Source organism: Mobula hypostoma, chromosome 27, assembly GCF_963921235.1.
Source record: "Mobula hypostoma chromosome 27, sMobHyp1.1, whole genome shotgun sequence".
Taxonomy (NCBI): Eukaryota; Metazoa; Chordata; class Chondrichthyes; order Myliobatiformes; family Myliobatidae; genus Mobula; species Mobula hypostoma.
In genome coordinates, this window is record NC_086123.1 from 20,302,320 (window position 1) to 20,324,742 (window position 22,423).

General features: G+C 40.6%; 1 protein-coding gene and 1 long non-coding RNA gene across 3 annotated transcripts in view; one reads left to right on the plus strand and one right to left on the minus strand.

Annotated features, from left to right (window-relative positions):
* ift81 (intraflagellar transport 81 homolog) overlaps positions 1-3,103 on the plus strand; it is a 63,488-nt gene extending 60,385 nt beyond the window's left edge. The window contains exon 19 of one of the 2 annotated variants that reach the window (XM_063034231.1): positions 2,693-3,100. In XM_063034231.1, coding sequence (XP_062890301.1) covers positions 2,693-2,875 — 183 coding nt within the window. In that variant the 3' untranslated portion in view covers positions 2,876-3,100. Of the gene's footprint in view, positions 1-2,692 lie in introns of both variants that reach the window. The other variant, XM_063034232.1, reaches the window with a different exon arrangement.
* The window catches only part of LOC134338426 (uncharacterized), a 43,138-nt gene extending 22,009 nt beyond the window's left edge, over positions 1-21,129 (minus strand). The window contains exons 1-2 of the long non-coding RNA XR_010016224.1: positions 20,999-21,129; positions 15,672-15,799 (exon numbers count right to left, since the gene is read on the minus strand). This is a non-coding gene — a long non-coding RNA (uncharacterized LOC134338426). The remainder of the gene's footprint in view (positions 1-15,671; positions 15,800-20,998) is intronic.
* Positions 21,130-22,423: the final 1,294 nt, after the last annotated feature.

Here is a 22,423-nt window from a genome sequence, read left to right on the forward strand (position 1 = left end):
CAAGAGCTTTGAGGATATAGAGTTTAAAAGCATGTATTGCTTGTTAATATGTACACACATTTGTGATGTGGAAATGAGGAATATTATACACATCCACATTTGGGAAGGGTTGTGGAACTATATTGACTCCATTTTGAAGTAGGGTACAATTGATGTGCAGTTTGCAGAAACAAATGAATCCCATAACACCAAATAGTACTTCAGAACAGAAGATTTTGAATATGCCAACAATGTTTGGAACGTCTCAAAGCTGGACTCGTGTATCTGTACTCATCAGGAAAAAGGTACAAGTTCAGTACGTCTTATCCAAAACCTTGGGGCTAGAAGTGTTTCGGATTTTAGATTTTTTTGGAATTTGGAATATATTATGACATAGCTTGGGATCACTATCATTTCCAATTCTAAATTTATGTGCTACCGGTAAGCAGCCTTTATCTTATGTGTGTTCATCACATGTTTATTGATGCAGCCGCTCAATGTGTTAAGATTTTAATCAGCGACTATAACTCATCAATTAACTTCTCTCCTTCGTGATCAGCAGACGCTTGTCACCACAAATATTTTAAAAATTTAATGCCGTGCCTTATCTTAAATTTCTACAATCTGCCTGCTGAATATTCACAATTACATTTAATTTTTTGTTTCATGATCAACATATCGTCAAGCAGCATATGTTCATTCTGCTGATGAATCCGTTCTTCTGATACACAATTGAGATCTTTTTTCGCTTTATGCAATATTTTCCTATTTTCCATTAACTTCTGTTAATTGCATATGTGAGGTTACTTCTCAGAACTGTCTGTGGTGTGCAGAGACCTGTGCATTGTGTGGGAACCTTCCCAGCGCCTTGTGGATTTTTCCATTTGTGACATCATGTCAACACTTAAAAAAAAAATTCAGATTCGGGAGGTTTTCACATTTTGGAATTTCAGATAAGGGGTACTCCACCAGTACTCACAAACTATTGAAACATTTTCCCCCTGTATTTGATTCTGTACTCAATTAACAAACAATGTTCCTGTTATCAATGTGGTGTACCTGCACAATTTCCTTTGGTTTTCAGATTATTTGGAAAAATGTTGCAGACAAGGCAGTGTTTGTAGAGGCTGCTTCTTATTTGAAAATTTGGAAACCTCTGATGTAGAAAAAGTATTTGGAAAAATTAAGCCCTGAAAAATAAGGAATTAAGTTGCATCTACTTATTTAAGTTACATTATGTAATAAGGGTTAAAAAAGTTCTGTGAGAGTCTGTCAGCTTTTTCCCACCACTGCAGGCTAATAAGCGTCTCTTATTTCAAGCGTTCTGACATTAACAGAGAAGTGGACTGCATGGTCCCTTAAGCCTGTTCATTATTCTATAAGGTGGAACTGCTCTGATCATTGTCCTCAATTTCACTTTGCAGCTGATTCCTGTAACCTTTGATCTTCTTGTGGTCTAAAATCTCTCAAATGTTCAACACCCACAGCTTTCTGGGTAGAGAATTCCAAACATACACATACCTTCCTGATCTCAATCTTAAATGGCCATTCTCTTTATGCCTTCCAATTTAGATTCCACAACCCTCACAGCATCTACTGTAACAAGTCCCAAAATTGTGTGGTTTCACCTTCTAAATTCCACTCAGCCTTGTAAACAACCTTCCATTTTAGTAATCAATTTTGTGAACCATTTCTGCACTATTTCCAAAAATAGCATGTCATACTTTAAATAAGTTGGTTTGAATAATGTAATACCTGGATATGGATTCCAAGAAGCCCTGTATGATTGTAGCAGAACTTCCCCATTTATCTTCCAAATTACTTGTCATACCTGCATACTAACATGCTGATCTACCTGAACATTCACGGTACGGTACAGTAGCATAGCAGTTAGTGTTATCACTTTACAGCACCAGTGATCTCTGATCGGGGTTCAAATCCCGCTGCTGCCTGTAAGGAATTTGTACATTCTCCCTGTGACTGGGTGGGGTTCCCCTAAGTGCTCTGGTTTCCTCACACAAATGAGTGCTATTGAGTTGTATACATGCTATGTTGGTGCCAGAAGTGTGGCAGTACTGGCGGGCTCTCCCAGCATATCACAAATGTTGACACAAACAACACATTTGTACATGTGACAAATAGTTAATCTCTCATTAGTTTAGCAAATCTATACTTCTCTGCAATCCTCAAAAATGACGTAAGCCTCCAAGGAGACTGAAATCCATGAGTTACCAATCTGCTCTTCTTTATGTTCTTTTAAGAGGCTCATGTGTTTTGGAAGATTACAGGGAGTCATTCATTTGAGCCTATCTTTGTAATCTTCTATAGGTTTATAACATACTGGGAATAGTGGACCTACTGAGTACCCAATTATACTCCTGGTTTTTTAATTTAAGTTGGTGGCCCTGGCTCTGCACTCCTGCATTACTTCAAACAATGCAACAAATTGCATATAATGAATACTCCAAATAATTTGCAATGCCAATTCATGTTAATGGTAATACTTTCACAATTTATTTTCTTTATTATAGCTATGTTTTACTATGGACTGATTCATCTAATTGAAATGGGTGGGATATTTACTGCTGAAGTTATTGTTTCAAGTACGATTTCAATTTTCCTTCAAGTTTGGAATAGACACTTAAGAGAACGCCTGTGCATAGTGCAGTCTAGTTGGTCTGAACATTGCTGTAATTTTTCCTTTTACCTACAGAAACTAAGGGAGAAACAGAAAGCTGTACGGGAGAGCCACGGCCCAAACATGAAGCAGGTTAAAATGTGGCGAGATTTTCAACAACTGATGGAATGCAAGAAGCAATGTTTTTTGAAGCAGCAAAACCAGAATTCTGTTGGTCAGGTGATTCAGGAAGGTGGGGAGGACAGATTGATCTTGTAACTAAATGAATCAGTGGTCCAATTGTGTATTTACATTGCTATATCTTTTGGTGTTAGCCATTTCAGCAGTTACTAAGATTTCTAATTTACTGTAATAAAATTAACTTGGAAATAATTTTAATAATTGTAATGGATCTTCATTTTAAACACACAACAGGTTTTATATTACAACTGTGGATTTCAGAAGGGTAAAGCACAGAAAGAATCCTTTGTCTCGATGACTAAAAACCTCACCCTGTGATTGGAGATGTTGTGTACCGCTCCACAATGTCTTTCATCAGTTGGTGAAGAACTGTATTAATAGGTAGCTATGAAGAACTATGTAGCTCATACCAACGTGAATTTTAATTGTTCGCATTTTCTGTAGTTGGAAAACTGCAACCAGGACATGGTTGAATATTTTAGAAAATTTATGGATGTGAGTAGTTAACAGTCAGTTAAATGAACACCATGCCTTAGATTTTTCAGTCAGCGGGAAGCACAAGCACTTGCTGCTAAATTCATTTAACAATAGGATCAGTCCAACAACGCAATCTGTCCAGTAGGAACTTGTACGTCATAACCTAAGAGGCATTATGGAGGTTAGTTAAAACTATTCCAGACAAAACAATGAAACAGAAATTTAATCACAAACAGAAAGTCTGCAGGTGCTGGAAATCCAAGCAACACACACAAAATGCTGGAGGAACAGCGGGCCAGGCAGCATCTATGAAAAAGAGTACAGTTTTGGGTTGAGACCCTTCAGCAGCTCTGGACATTTTATTCAAATGAAGACATTCTGATCTATAAGTTTTTGCATGTTTCTTCCACTGAAACTGTCAAAATACAGTCTTGCAGGTCATTGGACCAAGAACAGAATATTCTGGTGAGTTTGCACTGAAAATGGTAAGCAATCAACCCAAGTCCATACTCTCTTGCTGAATACTACAATGAATCCAGCTTTGGAGAACAGCCCGGTGGCTTGAATTTTATGCAGCAATAATTCATATTCCATAGTGGAGGTATGTTAGATTTTGCTAAATAGTGGAAAAGAGTACATTAAAATAAGCTGAAAAATAATAGCGCCTCCAGTAACTTTCCTCAGAGCTTATGTTATTTTGGTCACTGTTGCCTTTGTTTCAACTGCACACTTACTCCTCTGACTTTTGGCATGAGAGATGAAGTAGGAGGACCTGGCTATTGCTCATCCTGTGAAACTGAAGATTTCTCCTTGAGGAAGATACTGAACATTAACTCCTTTGCCACTACCTTCCAATCCCAAAGAATATCTAATGCAGAACAGTCCTTCTTTGCTACATTTTTTGAGAAAACCTCCATGATATCAGATTTTCGGATTCTTAGTGTACAGCTACCTCTCATTTGCAACTTACTGTAGAGCCAATTTCTGCAACTTTTCCTTACTGAGTATTTGTTTGTGAGAGTCAAGAACATTATTGTTAACTCTAAGTCCTGATATAGTTGGTTACTTGTACCTTATCCTCAAAACCAGTGAAGTCATTAATGATTTCCAACCATGCTTTCTACTTTAACAGACATCCTGGTGGTTACGTCCATTGTAATGCAATTGAGTGATGTTATAAGACTTCCAGGTGTCATTAATGGACTGTTGTTGCCTACATTTTCCTTGACCAACTAGCTACAGATGCACCAGAGGTTAATTTACTTGAAGGTGTTAATGTTGCACTGGTCCGTGGTGTGTGGAAGGGAAGTTGTGTATGTCAAGAAGAACACAAGTCCCACAGGTGGTGGGCCAGACTGAACTGAAGTTTTCATAGCACCTTTAGGCATTGTTGAGAAGGTAGAACTCTTCAGGATTGATGCCATTATCTTCACAGTATCTTCTTATTGTGGGACAAAATATAGACACAAGACATTGTTGAAAAATGTTTCTGTTATCCAGATTTTCGGATCAACTTCTTAGGTAATGGAAAAATACTCTCTGAAAACTGCCTCAACACTTGTGGTGTTCCAGAATGATAGACAAGGAAGGGCTTCAGTGTAATATCCTTGAAGTGTTGCTGCCCAACTGTGGCAAAGCAGTCTTTGTCTGCTTTGAACCCTGATACGTACTCCTCAGGGGATAAAAGAATGCAATGCAAATACTGCCAGAAAAGTCCTTCTCTACCTCAGATAGAAGCTGAGCCACTAATTCCCTTGATCGGACTCCTTTCATTAGGTAGTCTGGCAGTCACACCCATATATTCATTATTATTAGTGCAACTGAGTAGTTGAATGGAGTTTCATCAGATGCAAACAATAGCAGTATTTTGGTATTTGCTCCAGAATTTCTGGGAGCCATTTTTTCTGCGTTATTGACAATGAAACACAATTACATTTTATCGAATTGTTGGGGGAGAAAACTGATGAGGAAATATGGGCCTTAAGCATTAATTGCCAGTTTGTTGGCATTTTTATTTTGATTTATTAGTTTGAAAGCTTCTTAACACAATCAGTAAAAATCCTTAACAGCTGAAAATAAATCAATCAGTAGGGACCACAGTCTTTAGAAATATTTTAGATTCAGCCTAGTATCAAGCACAGTTGTGACTGTCAATTATTCTTTAGATGAAAAGAAACCTTCCAGGGAATATACTGTCTTCAGCCTACATCTAATTTTATGGAGTTCTTTTTAAATACTTAATCAGTTTACCACTGGAAAAAAATAAGCCCCAAATCTTTCTTTTTTATAAATTGAACAATTAATCTCAAAATAGTTAGTTATTCTTCCAGCATTAATTTTGACACAGAATAAATTAAGTGATGAGTGACAGGATTGGAGTACTACTTCCAGTCTTGCTCAACTGAGCTCAAAATGAGATGCATGATTCCTCATAGCTGTTACTAATCTATCCTACTCTTACTCCCACTAACTTTGCTTGCTGTTATGTTTCAAAATTGTTCTTAAAAGGAAACAGAATTTTAAATGATAAGAGCTAACCAGTAACAGAAATACCAAATTGCCTGATCTGAATTGTGATAGAAGACCTTGGAGTAATTGGACTAATGTAATGTTTATACATGCCCAGTATCTTTTGAAGTCATGATAAGAATTTCTATGGTATCTATCAGCATAAAGCAAAACCATAACCATAAGCAACAACGCTGGGGTGCTGTTAAATTGTCATGCTAAGAATGCAATGTTTAAGCATGCATTTTAATAAGATTCCCTTTGTAGTTTGTAGAACATCTAACAATTTAATTTATATTTTGCTATCCTCAAAAGTGTATGCAACAATCAAATCAAGTGTATAGTTTTCTGACATTGTCAGTAGTATGATTATGAATTATCAACTCTTCCAATTTGAGTGTTCCAATTTCTGAATAAACTGAACAGTTTTTATCACAATGTGTTCTTATATGTCCCATTTGTGCTCTACCAGAATAAAAATTACTGCTTTAAGTAACATTCACTTATGGATATGTTGCTTCAGAAGTATTATTTGTTTTTTAAAAAATCTAAATTTGTTGGATTACTGTGAGTGTTATTGGTAACTTTTTTTGTGCTACTTGGCAATTAACAAATTTTCCGTCAGATAGATCAATTCGGGGAGAGGGCAAGAAACCTTTCAGCTGGGCATCTTATTAAAAATATTAATCAGATATTTAAATGTAAGATTTAAGTGTGGACAAGATGTGTTATTTTGTGAGATGAAAGTGCTGATCTTTAGGATGGCTTGGTGTTGGTTTCTTTAACTCTGTGAACTTAGAAAGCATAAATAGTATCACAGCAGTCATTATCTAGCTTAATATTTTGGAGCAGTCATTTTGTCTAATGACAAGTGTAGATGGGATAAGTCTGCAGACAAATAGTCCATATATATTTGATGATAACCTGTCTAAAGGTAGCTTGTTACTAATAGTGCTTGATTTTGGTCATTGATTTAAGAATGCATCCAGAAGCGTTGGAGAAATATCACACTTTGAGAAAATTACTATTAATTATCTGTAGATTATTAATTACATTCTACGGAGCTACAAAATGTTTTGATGAAGTTTCCCCGATGTGGAAAAGTAACTGTTTCTCTTTCCACAAATGCTGAGTTTTTCTGACATTTTCTGTTTTTAAGCCATACCACCTTTTGGTTAGCAGGTTATCATACCATTGATGTTCCTCTACTCTCATTGCCCACGCCCTTTTTTTTGGAAGAAAAAGATGACGGGTTAGGGTAGTGTTGTCATACTATTATTGAAGAGTACTCCCGATATGTTTTGTGAATGGTGTACACTGTACTGTATCTGGGATGTAGCAGAAAGCAGGTAATAAATGGTTTTCCTTATAGAGGAGTGGATGTTACTGGAGGGGATTCTGAGTGGTAAGATGTAAGTGTATTTGGAATGGCAGGGGTTGATTAAGGGAAAGTCAGCATTGGTTTTTTCATGGGAGACCATACATCACAAATTTGATTTGAGTTTTTTGAAGACTAACCAAGATGGTTGATGATGGCATTTTGGTAGACATAGTCGACAACATGGACTCAAGTAAGGCCTTTGAAAAAGTTCTGCCTTGCATGGGATCCAGGGAGAGGCCTAATTGCATACAGAATTGGCTTGATGATAGGAAACAGAGGGTGAGGGTGAAAGGCTATTTTTGGTGGGGGGGGGGTGGTTGGAGGCCTCTGACTAGTGATGTGCCCTCACTATCCCCAACATGTCCTCTTTTTGCTACAATCATCAGGTACAGGAGCGTGAAGACCTATACTCAATACATCAGAAACAGTTTCTTCCCCTCTGCCATCAGGAACATTGCCTCGTTATACCTTAATTTTTTTTAATTTATAGTTGTGTCTCTGCACTGTACTGCTGCCACAGAACAAATTTCACACATATAAGACAGTGAATAAACCTGATTCTTAACACTTAAGAGTCTTGGACAGGTACACAGATAGGAAAGGTTTCGGGGGAATAAGGGACAAACATGGAAAATCATGTCATGGTCCATATGGAACAGTCAGGCTAAAGGGCCTGTTTCTATGGTCTACAGTCTCTACTGTCACTCACCACAGGATCAGACCTTGGCAATAACCATCTCCAACAAAAGATAGTCTATCCATCAGCTGGTTAGATTCAATTACATTACGATGGACGTCCATGGTGGCTGGTCTCTTCTGATGGAGCTGGTTATTGCCAAGGTCACATGTGGCATGAAATTAATTGCCACTCAATAAACCCATTACTAAATGTTGCCTGTTTAGTCCATTTTTTATGGAGTTGTAAGTGGAATTAACACCGTGTAGTCATTGGCAAACACTTCCATTATTATGACCTAGTATTGGAAGGAAGATTAGGCCTAGGGCACTTGTTCTGAGAAATTTCAGTAGAAATATCCTGTAACTTAATTTTTTTAAATGTTGCTAGCCATTCATGTTACTAGCCACCTTAAGTATCCAGCCAATATTCACAATGGCTGATTACATAGAAACATAGAAAATAGGTGCAGGAGTAGGCCATTCGGCCCTTCGAGCCTGCACCGCCATTTATTATGATCATGGCTGATCATCCAACTCAGAACCCCACCCCAGCCTTCCCTCCATACCCCTTGACCCCTGTAGCCACAAGGGCCATATCTAACTCCCTCTTAAACATAGCCAATGAACTGGCCTCAACAGTTTGCTGTGGCAGAGAATTCCACAGATTCACCACTCTCTGTGTGAAGAAGTTTTTCCTAATCTCGGTCCTAAAAGGCTTCCCCTCTATCCTCAAACTGTGACCCCTCGTTCTGGACTTCCCCAACATCGGGAACAATCTTCCTGCATCTAGCCTGTCCAATCCCTTTAGGATCTTATACGTTTCAATCAGATCCCCCCTCAATCTTCTAAATTCCAACGAGTACAAGCCCAGTTCATCCAGTCTTTCTTCATATGAAAGTCCTGCCATCCCAGGAATCAATCTGGTGAACCTTCTTTGTACTCCCTCTATGGCAAAGATGTCTTTCCTCAGATTAGGGGACCAAAACTGCACACAATACTCCAGGTGTGGTCTCACCAAGGCCTTGTACAACTGCAGTAGTACCTCCCTGCTCCTGTACTCGAATCCTCTCGCTATAAATGCCAGCATACCATTCGCCTTTTTCACCGCCTGCTGTACCTGCATGCCCACTTTCAATGACTGGTGTATAATGACACCCAGGTCTCGTTGCACCTCCCCTTTTCCTAATCGGCCACCATTCAGATAATAATCTGTTTTCCTATTTTTGCCACCAAAGTGGATAACTTCACATTTATCCACATTAAATTGCATCTGCCATGAGTTTGTCCACTCACCCAACCTATCCAAGTCACCCTGCATCCTCTTAGCATCCTCCTCACTGCTAACACTGCCGCCCAGCTTCGTGTCATCCGCAAACTTGGAGATGCTGCATTTAATTCCCTCATCCAAGTCATTAATATATATTGTAAACAACTGGGGTCCCAGCACCGAGCCTTGCGGTACCCCACTAGTCACCGCCTGCCATTCTGAAAAGGTCCCGTTTATTCCCACTCTTTGCTTCCTGTCTGCTAACCAATTCTCCACCCACACCAATACCTTACCCCCAATACCGTGTGCTTTAAGTTTGCACACTAATCTCCTGTGTGGGATCTTGTCAAAAGCCTTTTGAAAATCCAAATATACCACATCCACTGGTTCTCCCCTATCCACTCTACTAGTTACATCCTCAAAAAATTCTATGAGATTCGTCAGACATGATTTTCCTTTCACAAATCCATGCTGACTTTGTCCGATCATTTCTCCGCTTTCCAAATGTGCTGTTATCACATCCTTGATAACTGACTCCAGCAGTTTCCTCACCACCGACGTTAGGCTAACCGGTCTATAATTCCCCGGTTTCTCTCTCCCTCCTTTTTTAAAAATTGGGGTTACATTAGCCACCCTCCAATCCTCAGGAACTAGTCCAGAATCTAACGAGTTTTGAAAAATTATCACTAATGCATCCACTATTTCTTGGGCTACTTCCTTAAGCACTCTAGGATGCAGAGCATCTGGCCCTGGGGATTTATCTGCCTTCAATCCCTTCAATTTACCTAACACCACTTCCCTACTAACATGTATTTCACTCAGTTCCTCCATCTCACTGGACCCTCTGTCCCTTACTATTTCTGGAAGATTATTTATGTCCTCCTTAGTGAAGACAGAACCAAAGTAATTATTCAATTGGTCTGCCATGTCCTTGCTCCCCATAATCAATTCACCTGTTTCTGTCTGCAGGGGACCTACATTTGTCTTTACCAGTCTTTTCCTTTTTACATATCTATAAAAGCTTTTACAGTCCGTTTTTATGTTCTCTGCCAGTTTTCTCTCATAATCTTTTTTCCCCTTCCTAATTAAGCCCTTTGTCCTCCTCTGCTGAACTCTGAATTTCTCCCAGTCCTCAGGTGAGCCACTTTCTCTGGCTAATTTGTATGCTACTTCTTTGGAATTGATACTATCCCTAATTTCTCTTGTCAGCCACGGGTGCACTACCTTCCTTGATTTATTCTTTTGCCAAACTGGGATGAACAATTGTTGTAGTTCATCCATGCAACCTTTAAATGCTTGCCATTGCATATCCACCGTCAATCCTTTAAGTGTCATTTGCCAGTCTATCTTAGCTAATTCACGTCTCATACCTTCAAAGTTACCCCTCTTTAAGTTCAGAACCTTTGTTTCTGAATTAACTATGTCACTCTCCATCTTAGTGAAGAATTCCACCATATTATGGTCACTCTTACCCAAGGGGCCTCTCACGACAAGATCGCTAATTAACCCTTCCTCATTGCTCAAAACCCAGTCCAGAATAGCCTGCTCTCTAGTCGGTTCCTCGACATGTTGGTTCAAAAAACCATCCCGCATACATTCCAAGAAATCCTCTTCCTCAGCACCTTTACCAATTTACAAAAGAAAACAAGCAGCAAGAAATTTCCCTGCTTTCTGTAATGGAAGCAACTGACACAGGTTAATTGTACATCCCCAAACTTGCTTTTAAGAATCTACAAATTCTGCCTGTGCAGCCAGCTAGAATTCCTACTGAGGAAGGAAATGTATCGCAAATAATGCTGAGTCAGAGTACAAGAGGGAGATAGAGGGCCTAGTTATGACAATAAGCTTTCCCTCAATGTTGACAAAGTAAAAGAGCTATGTATTGACTGAGGGAAGACGGGGCAGTGCACATGCTCCTGTTTACATCAAGGTGTCGAGGTTGAGAGCTTCAGATTCCTTGGAGTGAACATGACCTATAGACTGGTCACAGAGACACCATGACCAAGAAAGATCACCAGTGCCTCTACCTCCTCAGGAGGCTCAAGAAGTTTGGCATTGTTCCCTTTGACCCTTTATCCAGACACCATAGAACATATTCTATCCGGATGCATCACAACCTGATACGGCAACTGCAGTGAAAACAGCTCAGCATATCTCAGAAACCAGCCGCCTGTCCATGGACTCTGTCTACATTTCATCCTACCTGGGTAATGCAACCAACATAATCAAAGACCCGTCCCAGAGATTCTGTCCGCACCCTCCCATCAGGCAGAAGATACAAAAGGCTGAAAGCATGTACCACTCAGCTCAAGAACAGCTTCTTCTCCCCCCACCCCAAGTATTATAAGATTATTGAATGTCTCCTGGTATGATAAGACCTCACAATCTACCTTGTTAATAGCCTTGTACTTGTCTGCATACACTGCACTTTCTCCGTAACTGTAACACTTTAGTCTTCTGTTGTTTTATCTTGTACTACCTGACTGTTGTAATGAATTGATCTGAATGTACAATATGCAAAAACCGTTTTTCACTGCACCTTGGTACATGTGATGCCAATAAACCAATTTACCAAACGTTGGATATGCTGAAATTAAGGAATGATTTAACTGACAAGTTGAAATAAAATTTCCCACTGTTGCGCACCGCAGGGTATTTTAAAAAAGAAATAGGCTGTCATGTCCAAGATCAGAATGCGACAGCTGATCACCCTAATTTTCTCCGCAGCCGCTTGACTGGTAACGTTCAGTCCCAGCCAGGAAGAAAATATCTAGGGTTTGCAGCCAGCAGACGGAAAAGGTGGCTCCCCGCTGGCTGCAAAAAATAAGAAAGGTACCTCGCAGTAATCTCCAGTACTTGCAGTAATTCAAACCACTGGTGTAAAAACTCCCAAGACCAGGACTAACATTCCAGAAACCAGGCTCAAGTCCCTCCCACAGCAGCTGAAGAATTTAAATTTAGTTAATAATTTGAAAAATGCAGAAACGAGTAGTGTTAGTAATCATGAATGTAAAAACTACTGAATTGCTGCTAATGTCATTCAGAGTAGGAAATCTACCATTCTTATCCTAGCTGGCCTGTTTGTGACTCTACACTCCTTTATCAGCAAATGTCTCAACTCCACCATTACCACTTTGTTTAGACAAAGAATAAAATGACTAGATCTCCCGGCATTGACTTGAGCATCAAAATATGCACAAACATCTGGTGCCTAAACTTGGAGAAATATCCCACACTCTGGTCAACAACAGCCTAATATTGTCTCAGACTTCTCCATCACGTTCCATCCCAATGGTACGGCAGTCCAAGGCAGAGGTAGTAACCCCGAGAGTCCTTACTGTCGACATCAGACCCTCAAGAAGTATTATGGCACCAAGTCAAAGATGGGCAAGGAAACTTCCTCCTGAATGCCACCCATTGCAGTTCCTCACCTGATGAATCTTAGTGGCTCCTTGTCGAATAACGGGTGGAAGAGGCATTAAAATCAGCACTAACTGAGCTGGCTGTGTGCTGAAGGGTGCTCGTGCCGGCTGGGTTTGAGGTGGCTAGAGGTAACCAAGAGGGGTGGGGTAAACCAATTTGGCCTCATGATTGCCATCCTACCTGCAGTGGTTGCCGTGATGCCACTGATAGATGTGACTGCTGCGCCGTTCAGTAGAAAGCCACACAAGCAGACTGAGGACAATCTACAGTGAGGAGGCAAGAGATTGAGGCTGAGAGGGAAATGGATCAGCCAAGATGAAATGGTGGAGCAGACTTGATGGGCCAAATGGCCTAATTCTGCTCCTATGTCTTATGGTCTAATTGTGTTAAATGGTATAGAAATGGTTGAAATAAATGTGGCAGCTGAAAACTGGGCATCCACGAGGGACTGTGGACCATAAGCAGCAACATAGCCTGATAATCCGTAACCTCATGATCTGACGTATTGCACTCTCTACACTTGCTGTCAAGCCAAAGGATCAATCCTCAAATGAAAATTAGCTCCTTCACATAAGAAATAGGAGCAGGAGTAGGCCATCTGGCCCATCGAACCTGCTCCACCATTCAATAAGATCATGGCTGATCTGGCCATAGACTCATCTCCACCTACCTGCTTTTCCCCCGTAATCCTTAATTCCCCAACTGTGCAAAAATCTATCCAACCTTGTCTTAAATATATTTACTGAGGTTGCCTCCACTGTTTCATTGGGCAGAGAATTCCACAGATTCACCACTCACTCTTTGGGAAAAGCAGTTCCTCCTCATCTCCGTCGTAAATCAACTCCCCCCGAATCTTGAGGCTATGTCTCCTAGTTCTAGTCTCACCTACCAATGGAAACAACTTTCCTGCCTCTATCTTATCTATCCCTTTCATAACTTTATATGTTTCTGTAAGATCTCCTCTCATTCTTCTGAATTCCAGCGAGTACAGTCCCAGGCTACTCAATCTCTCCTCATCTCTGGAATCAACCTGGTGATCCTCCTCTGCACCACCTCCAAAGCCAGTATATCCTTCCTCAGGTAAGGAGACCAGAACTGCATGCAGTACCCCAGATGTGGCCTCACCAGTACCCTGTACAGTTGCAGCATAACCTCCCTGCTCTTAAATTCAATCCCACGAGCAATTCCATTCGCCTTTTTGTTAGCCTGCTGCACCTGCAAACCAACCCTTTGTGATTCAATACAAGACCCTGTTTGCCAATATCATTTTCCCCAAAGGGACACCCAATCTAAAAGGATCAATTTCTAATCCAGCCCAAACTGAATGACTATTTGCAGAAACATTGACTCACTGCTGACTCTCAAGTTAATTGAATCTTAAGAACTTCCAAGAAATGGCTTGAACAGGCTGGATGGGCCAAATGGTCTGTTTCTCGGCTTTACTTTTCTATTACTCTAGCCACTGCAATCCTTCACAAAGAAGTAAAACAAGGCCAACCCACAACGTATTTCTTCACACTTGAAGTGCAAATTTGTCAACCATCGATTGAATTCATTATCAAAACCAGAAAAATAGTTAGATCCCAATGCAGGTAAGTCATCGTAAAGCAACAAACAAGAAGTCTTCTGGCTGGTTATTTTTTATTGTCAAGATATGTCTACACACGTAATTACAAGCCTTCAATGTTACTATATTAAAACAATATTTTACTTACAAAGAAAATGGCCTGACATATCATATGCATCCCAGTCAAGAAGAATAATTGCGATCTTTAATCTTCCCTCATGAGAGAGAGAAAACAGTAAATTCATTTCATTTTTTCTGTACTATTCATTCCTCTTTAGGAGGTTTTGCTGTGCGCAAATTCCCCTGTGATTGTAAAATTGAGTTTATACCAATAATTAATAATTACATTACATACTGTTTTTAGAAAATTCTTAGCCAAATTCCTCATTTACAGTAACACACATCAAAGTTGCTGGTGAACACAGCAGGCCAGGCAGCATCTATAGGAAGAGGTACAGTCAACATTTCGAGCTGAGACCCTTCGTCAGGACCCCTTGCCCCTCCTCTGGGTTTTACCCCCTTCCCCCTTTTCTTTCTCCCGGGCCTCCTGTCCCATGATCCTCTCATATCCCCTTTGCCAATCAACTGTCCAGCTCTTGGCTCCATCCCTACCCCTCCTGTCTTCTCCTATCATTTTGGATCTCCCCCTCCCCCTCTCACTTTCAAATCTCTTACTAGCTCTTCTTTCAGTTAGTCCTGACGAAGGGTCTCGGCCCGAAACATCGACTGTACCTCTTCCTAGAGATGCTGCCTAGCCTGCTGCATTCACCAGCAACTTTGATGTGTGTTGCTTGAATTTCCAGCATCTGCAGAATTCCTGATGTCCTCATTTCCAGTGACATTAAGACTCTGGAAACGGTGCGAGGGGATCAATGGTTGAATTCTCTGTTTCATTTCACTCCCCTCAACATTCAAACCAACGCTAAAATTCCCATCAACATCAAGGGTGCAACATCAATCTAAAATGGACCAGCCACATAAATACTGTGGAAGCAAGACCACGTCACTGGTAAGTGACATCCTCTCTTCCTGACTCTATACCAGAGCAACAACACTGAACAAGCTCAATATCCTTCAACTTCAACTAGTGCTCTTCTCACTGGAGTGAAGGAGGATGAGAGGTGACTTGACAGAGGTGTACAAGATTACAAGAGACAGAGACAAAGTCAACAGCCAGAAACATTTTTCCCAGGGTGAAAATGGCTAATGCAAGGGGGCATGTGATTGGAGGAAAGTATAAGGGAGATATCAGAGGAAAGTTCTTTAGGCAGAAAGTGGTGGGTGTGTGGAACACCCTGCCAGGGTGGTGGTAGAGGCAGATACGTTGCAGGCAATTAAGAAACTCTTAGATAAGCACAGGGATAATAGAAAATGGAGGTCTGTGTAGGAGGGAATGGTTACACTGATCTATAAGTAGGTTAAAAGGTCAGCACAACATTGTGGGCTGAAGGACATGTGTAGTGCTAACATGTTCCATGTTCTATCACTTTATTGGGCCCCAGACCCTTGATCTCAGACATTCACTCCCTCTATGTTGGATATACCATCTATAATTCAGATTGCAGAAACTCACCTTGTATTTCCCAAACCCGCTAAATGCACATATGGGAGAAAGCTGCATGCAAGTCCTGATCCAATCGTCACCAGATCCGAATCCTGGAAATTCCACACCGACCGACAGCGTGGGTGTTCACCGCCACCCTGATGAATAACAGAGTTGGATAATAAAAACCAGTTTTGCTTCGGCAAGCTCGGCTAAAAGAACTGACAATTCAGACCACAAAACTCACCTGCCTCGTGAGTTTTGTAGGAAATGCTGATTTGATGCCAGCATTACCATTTTACCAATTTTTTTTAAAATCCTTGTCCTTGCAGAGCTAATTCAGATCAACAGCAGGAAGGACCTTCTTCAACATCAACAACCTTTGATCTAGTTACTAATAAATTTATGCTTTGAGTTAACTTGTGCTTAGTTCTTCAAAGTATCTATGGCTGTGGATCTAGTATGCCAGGAGCTGAAGTTTAATGCTTCTGTTCAAACCCATCAATCCTAGATAAGGATACGTTGTAAAGAAAGTCCCTGTGAAGGGTCTCAGCCTGAAATAACCATCGACCATTTATTCCTCTCCATAGATGCTTCCTGATCCATTGAGTTCTTCCAGCATTTTGTGTTTGTTCCTCTGGATTTCCAACATCTGCAGAATCTTTGTCCACATGATCAAGGATTTCCCTTATTTTATTCTATGAGACTAAGAATGAAAATCAGAAGAGGAATAAGGCTCCTTGCAGGAGGCTAAACCTATCCAGAGCCTTCATAGACCAATTATTATATAAATCTCCCAGGAAGAGACAATATCTGAATGATACGTGATACTTCAATAAAATGTCCTTACTGAAATATTCCAACTGCCACTAGCTGACTTGTCAGAGCAGGGAGAGGAATAATTTGTCAATGGTTACAACAGTTTGAGGATTTATTCACCTGAACTTAACTATGTTAGAGACGTAATCAAACACAGCATCCAAATCACTGAACTTAGCTCCTGGCACTTAACCTGGTATATATTCCTCTGCCTCTCCACTTTAAGTGGCAAACTGGGGGATTTATCCTTGCCTGTGGTGTTTGGCCTGCCTCTTGGTGCAATCTCCTCCACAATGGCTTCTACCCTGAGGGTCGTGAGAGTGTGGAGCGAGCTTCCAGCGCAATTGGTGCATGCGAGCTTGATTTCAATGTTTAAGCCAAGTTGGCATACGTACTTGGATGGTAGGGGTATGGAGGGCTATGGTCCTGGTGCTGGTCGATTGGAGTAGGCAGCTTAAATGATTTTGGCATGGACTAGACTGGTCGAATGGCCTGTTTCTATGAGTCTACTCTCTGCTATAACCCTTTAAAAGATGCAAATGGGCTTTGAACAGTCTGGACTACCTCAAAGTAGTGAAGCCAGAACTGAAATTGGGCTTGCTACCCATGAGTAAAGACAATCAATTGTACGGTTAGTGCTGGATGCCAAAGTCAATATAATGAGTAGGTAGCTTAAATTTGATGAGCTGCCTTTAGCAGAGAATGGGTTAATCATACAAACAATCTTTGTGCCTATTCACAGGAAACATCTAAGGTAGCTTTTACACTTCAAAGAACTTCAAATGTAGTACAGATCTGATTCAGGTTTGTGAGGTGATGAGGACAATAATTTTGGTCAACAGCTACCTTTAATTAAATGGGATGGAAGGGAGCAGGGTGACAAATAGGTGCGGTACAAAGCCAGATGCAGATAGGGTTTTCAGAAGCGATTTTCCTCCCCACAGATTGGCGCACATCTGAAACGTGGGGCTAGCTCATGCAGGGGCCACCAATTCAGTCAACCCTTTCGAGTGAGGGGTCAGGCAGAGTTGTCAGGGTTAGCCTTACTGAGGTAGGGGTGGGTGTAAAGATGGTGGAGTGGTCGGCAACGGCTGTGCGCTGGTCATACAGGAAAATCAAGGTTTTATTTCCCTAAACAAGAGGAATTCTGCAGATGCTGGAAATTCAAGCAACACACATCAAAGTTGATGGTGAATGCAGCAGGCCAGGCAGCATCTCTAGGAAGAGGTACAGTCGATGTTTCAGGCCGAGACCCTTCCTAGAGATGCTGTCTGGCCTGCTGCGTTCACCAGCAACTTTGATGTGTGCAGTTTTATTTCCCTAATTGGCTTAGAGTTCTTTTTTGTCTTTTCTTCACGTTCTAACAGTTTTTACACTTGTAACAAAGGAGGGGTTTGTACAGTCCATCAAGTACATGCAGACTCCCAAGGCAGTAATCCATTAGTCCTATACTCCTCTCCTATCTCCTATATCCTGTAAATGATTCTTGTTCTCACATGCCATGAACTCCTGTTTATTTTTTAATATAGTTTCAAAGTTTCAATGGTGCCATTTAATATCAGAGAATGTGTACAGTATACAATCTGAAATTCTTACTCTTCACACACGTCCACAAAACAGAAGAAACCCCCCCCCAAAGAATGAATGATAGAGAAAAAACACAAGAACCCCAAAGGTCCATAGGTGCAAAGGACACTGATGATGATTTAACAGTGGCCGTTTGACTATCAGCACATGTTTCATGTGCAAAGAGACACCAGAGCACCTGGAAGAAATCAATACCATCGTGGAGAGAATGTGCAAACACTGCAGAGAGGTTTGCATTGTTTGATGCGAAATGGTGTCACAATTATCTGAAACAAGCTAATTAAACCAGAGTGCCATTTCCTGCTATCAGGAATCTGGATGGTTAAAATTTGAAAAAAGATCAGTTTGCTCCAAAGGTGCTATTAGTTTTTCTTCTTTTGTCTCATTGCCATCTGGCTTAGAAGGGACCTAAAGACTGCTTTAAAGGGAAAGGAGCTCTATATATAGAGTTCAAAAGTGGAAGAAGTCATTTGGCACTGTCTGAATATTACCTTAAAGGGATGGGGATCCCTAGTGATCTCCCTGTTGGTATGCTGACCTTAGTGTTGGTATGTAGAGGGTACATTAAGGAATGGGGAATACTACAAAGAGGTAAGTTATTGCTTGTACTTTTTAAAATTATCTTTACATGGAAACGAATATTAAGTCCTAAGGTTGTAGCCAAAACCTACATGGCTGTGGCACTATTGCAAGATCATGATTTTGTGACGAAGCTATAAACCATCTATAAATTTGCACTGGCTGATCCTGATGTTGCAAAGACAAACATTTCAAAATGTAGCTCTTTATTGTCTTATATACTAAGGGATAGGATCATGTTAACTTGCTTTGAATGCTCACACAAAGATACAACTCGATGCTTGACAAGATGTTAATCACCACCATATTCGTGAACTTCACTTAACAAGCTCAAGTTAATATTTAATGTATTGAAGAGATTCACATGCAGTGTACTTTTCAGAACCAGAACTGAAAATGGCAACTCTTTGTATTGTATGAAAATCTTAATTTACTGTCGACAATGTAGCATCATTTGCAATATAAACCAGATCTAATTCTGTCAACCTGAAGTATTTTCTTGAAACTATACACCCTGTACATATAATATTCAATAATGTACTCATATTACATTTGTATCAAAGTATTTTTGGAAACAACAAGGAAAATGACCTTGGTCAGAAAAGCTTTCCAGTTTAGGACTTCAGTTGGTCGTGGGGTCACTTCATATCAGATTTGCCCCATCAAATCTCACAGAACTGAACAATACTTCCTTTCTGAGGATAAAACCAAGAAAGTGCAATGAATCTATCTAAGGGCATATTATAAATGTTTCATTACTTCAGTGCACAAAATAAATCATTTGTCAATATATGTGTTGCAATTAGCTTGTGGTTTAAAATGTTAACGTGGTAAAGCTTGTGTTTTACATCTATTAGTTTAAGTGATCTGCCTTAGGAATTATATACAAAATTATTCCTCCTTTGTTACTTGGGGAACTGTCGTTCGTTATGCTGATTCAAGAGAGTATTATTTCCAGCTACTAATTATGATTTAGTTTGAAACAATACTTACAATCGGACAGAAATGTCATTAATATTTGCAAATGTCTCTCCCCTTGTCGTGGTCTTATCCTTGCCATGTCCCACTTAGAGAAGCACACAGTTGCTTCCACTTTCAGTCAATGAAAATTAACTTGTCAGAGCTACACGAAACCCTCACATCTCACTCTCTATCCTTTCCTGCTTACAGCACAGTTAAGGCTCAAAGAACACGCCTCGTGTTGTACTGAAGCCAAAGACTTGGACTTCTGTGGTAACAAAGGAAAGGCAAGGCCAGTTACAGGATTTGACAGACAATTAAAAGCCTTAAGGCTTGTTCTCACACTCAAAGTACAGGGATGAAGCACAACCTAAATAATGTTCTACTAACAGACAGCTAATCGCACAGGAAGAGTTGTTAGCAGATTGCTTAACAAGTCATCAACTGTATGTATCTGTTCCTTGAAAACTGAGTTTGGTAATAGGGAAACTGAATTATTAGGGTGGATAATGGAAATTCTATCTGTAGCACAGTAAGAGAACAATGTATTATCATGGTCCCACTTCACTTCCACTACTGCACTCGTTCAACGGTTCAATTTCATATCAGAGAATATATACAGTATACAACCTGAAATTCTTACTCTTCACAGACATCCACGAAACAGAAGAAACCCCCCTCAAAGAATGAATGGCAGAAGAAACATTAGAACCCCAAAGTCTTACAAATGGCTCTCAGATATGTTTGTTGTTTAAGTATAAAGTACTGCAAGATTGTTAACTTCAGCTGTGCAAGTAAACTGCAACTAATAAACCTCTAATATATCACAACCTATACTGTATTTTCCTGTATCACTCCTTAATTATACAGATTACTCTGGTATCATTTCAGAGAGTACTTTGTATATTAAAGGCAATAAATTGAAGATTATTTTCCCCCATGAGGTTTAATCAAACTTGTCATTTCATCCATGATGGACTGATTTTGTTCTGTACATTTCCCTGTATCAACAACAGATCATTTTTCATAACAACTGTTAACAACTGTTCCTATTTTTATGCTGATACATGGCATGCAACTTTATAACTCAATGGATCTACATTACAAGTAATGAAACACAGCTGGAATGTGTTTTTGTTTGGAGCTAGCTCCAAATCAAGAGCAACATGTTATTCTTTTTCAAGTGCACTGCAGTTTAGTGCAGTGCGGGGTTATTTTTTAAAATTCTATCTGTATGGCTTACATCACAATTTTGCTTGCAAATTGGAAATTATATAATTTGCTTAGGCATGAGATGCAAGAAACCCTTGTTTATATTGCACCTTTAATAGAACAGCAGTTTGGAGAATGATTTAAAGTTGCAAAATAGTTTGCAACTAAAGACAAAGTTCAGTAATTTAATGAGAACTTACCATAAGAATATAACGCCTTATTATGTAACGATTCTTATGGCTGACTCAATTTGTTATGATGAAGCTTGAGGAGAGTCGGCAATTGGGAGCTTGCTCTTTCTTCAGTCGCTTATAAAGAAGACAGAATTTCCTCATTCCAGTTTGGCAGCAAAAAGAGCTTCAACAGGGGGCAGTGTAACTGCACAGTACTGGAATATTTCCACATGTAAACACGGCTGATACCAAAGAGAGGCCGTGGGCAGGAACAGGACACGCTCTGATTCCCATTTCAAGAGCGGCATTGAGAATCAGCACACAACCCTGTCTCTTGGACACAATGTAACTGACAGTACTTACTGCCCGTTACACTTCGGGTGTTTAGGACAGCAATGAAGGTCCTCCATCTCTGGCAGTGTTCAGGGCTTCCTTCATCGTGACAGTAGCCTCCTCTCAGTTTTCACCACTGTCCGGGTGGAGACTCAGGAATACCGTCACATTTAGATGTAGAAGGATTCTTCGTTGCTGTTTCCATAGCGGTTTTGTCTTACCAGTCAGGGTGGTTAGCCTTGAGCTGAACCCCCGAACTTGGAGGACTGGTGCACCACTCTTAGTCCGGCCTCTACCCTTTGACCTGTTTGGTGTGGGTGACCCTACCAAGAGCCAAAGCATAAAGGCCCGACTCCAGCCGACGTAGCTCTCTGGGTCATTGAGGCTTGCAAGCCTCCAGACCACGACAAGGTTGTGGTCCGCTTGGAGGACATAATGTAAAGAATGGGTAATTTTGCTGGGAAACGAGGTCAACAGCCAAGAGAGCTTTGTGGCATAAAATATAAGGGATAAAGTATAGGACGTAGAACAGTATGGCTCAGGAAAAGGCTTTTTGGCCCACCATGTTGATGCCAAACTTACTAATCCCCTCTGCCTGCACATAGGTGGTATCCTGTATCCTGTATCCCTATGCATCTCTTAAACATTCCTATCATATCTACTACCACCACCTCCTCCTGGCAGCACGTTCCAGGCACCGAACGTTCTCTGTGTGAAAACCTGCCTTCAAACTTTCTCTCTCTCAGTTTTTAAACCTGTGCCCTCTTGTATTGGCATGTCTGCCCCCGGGAGAAAGATGCTGACTATCTATGGCATGTACTTCTATCAAACAACAGGAATTCTGCAGATGCTGGAAATTCAAGCAACACACATCAAAGTTGCTGGTGAACGCAGCAGGCCAGACAGCATCTCTAGGAAGAGGTACAGTCGACGTTTCAGGCCGAGACCCTTTGTCAGGACTCAAATCATTGCTCAGGCTCCGACGCTGCACAGGAGACTGCCCAAGTTCGTCGAACCGCTCCCTGTAGCTAATACACCCCAGCACAGCCAACATCCTGGGGGATCTGATCTGCCCTGCACCCTCCCTAAATACACCACATCCTTCACATAGTGTGTGAC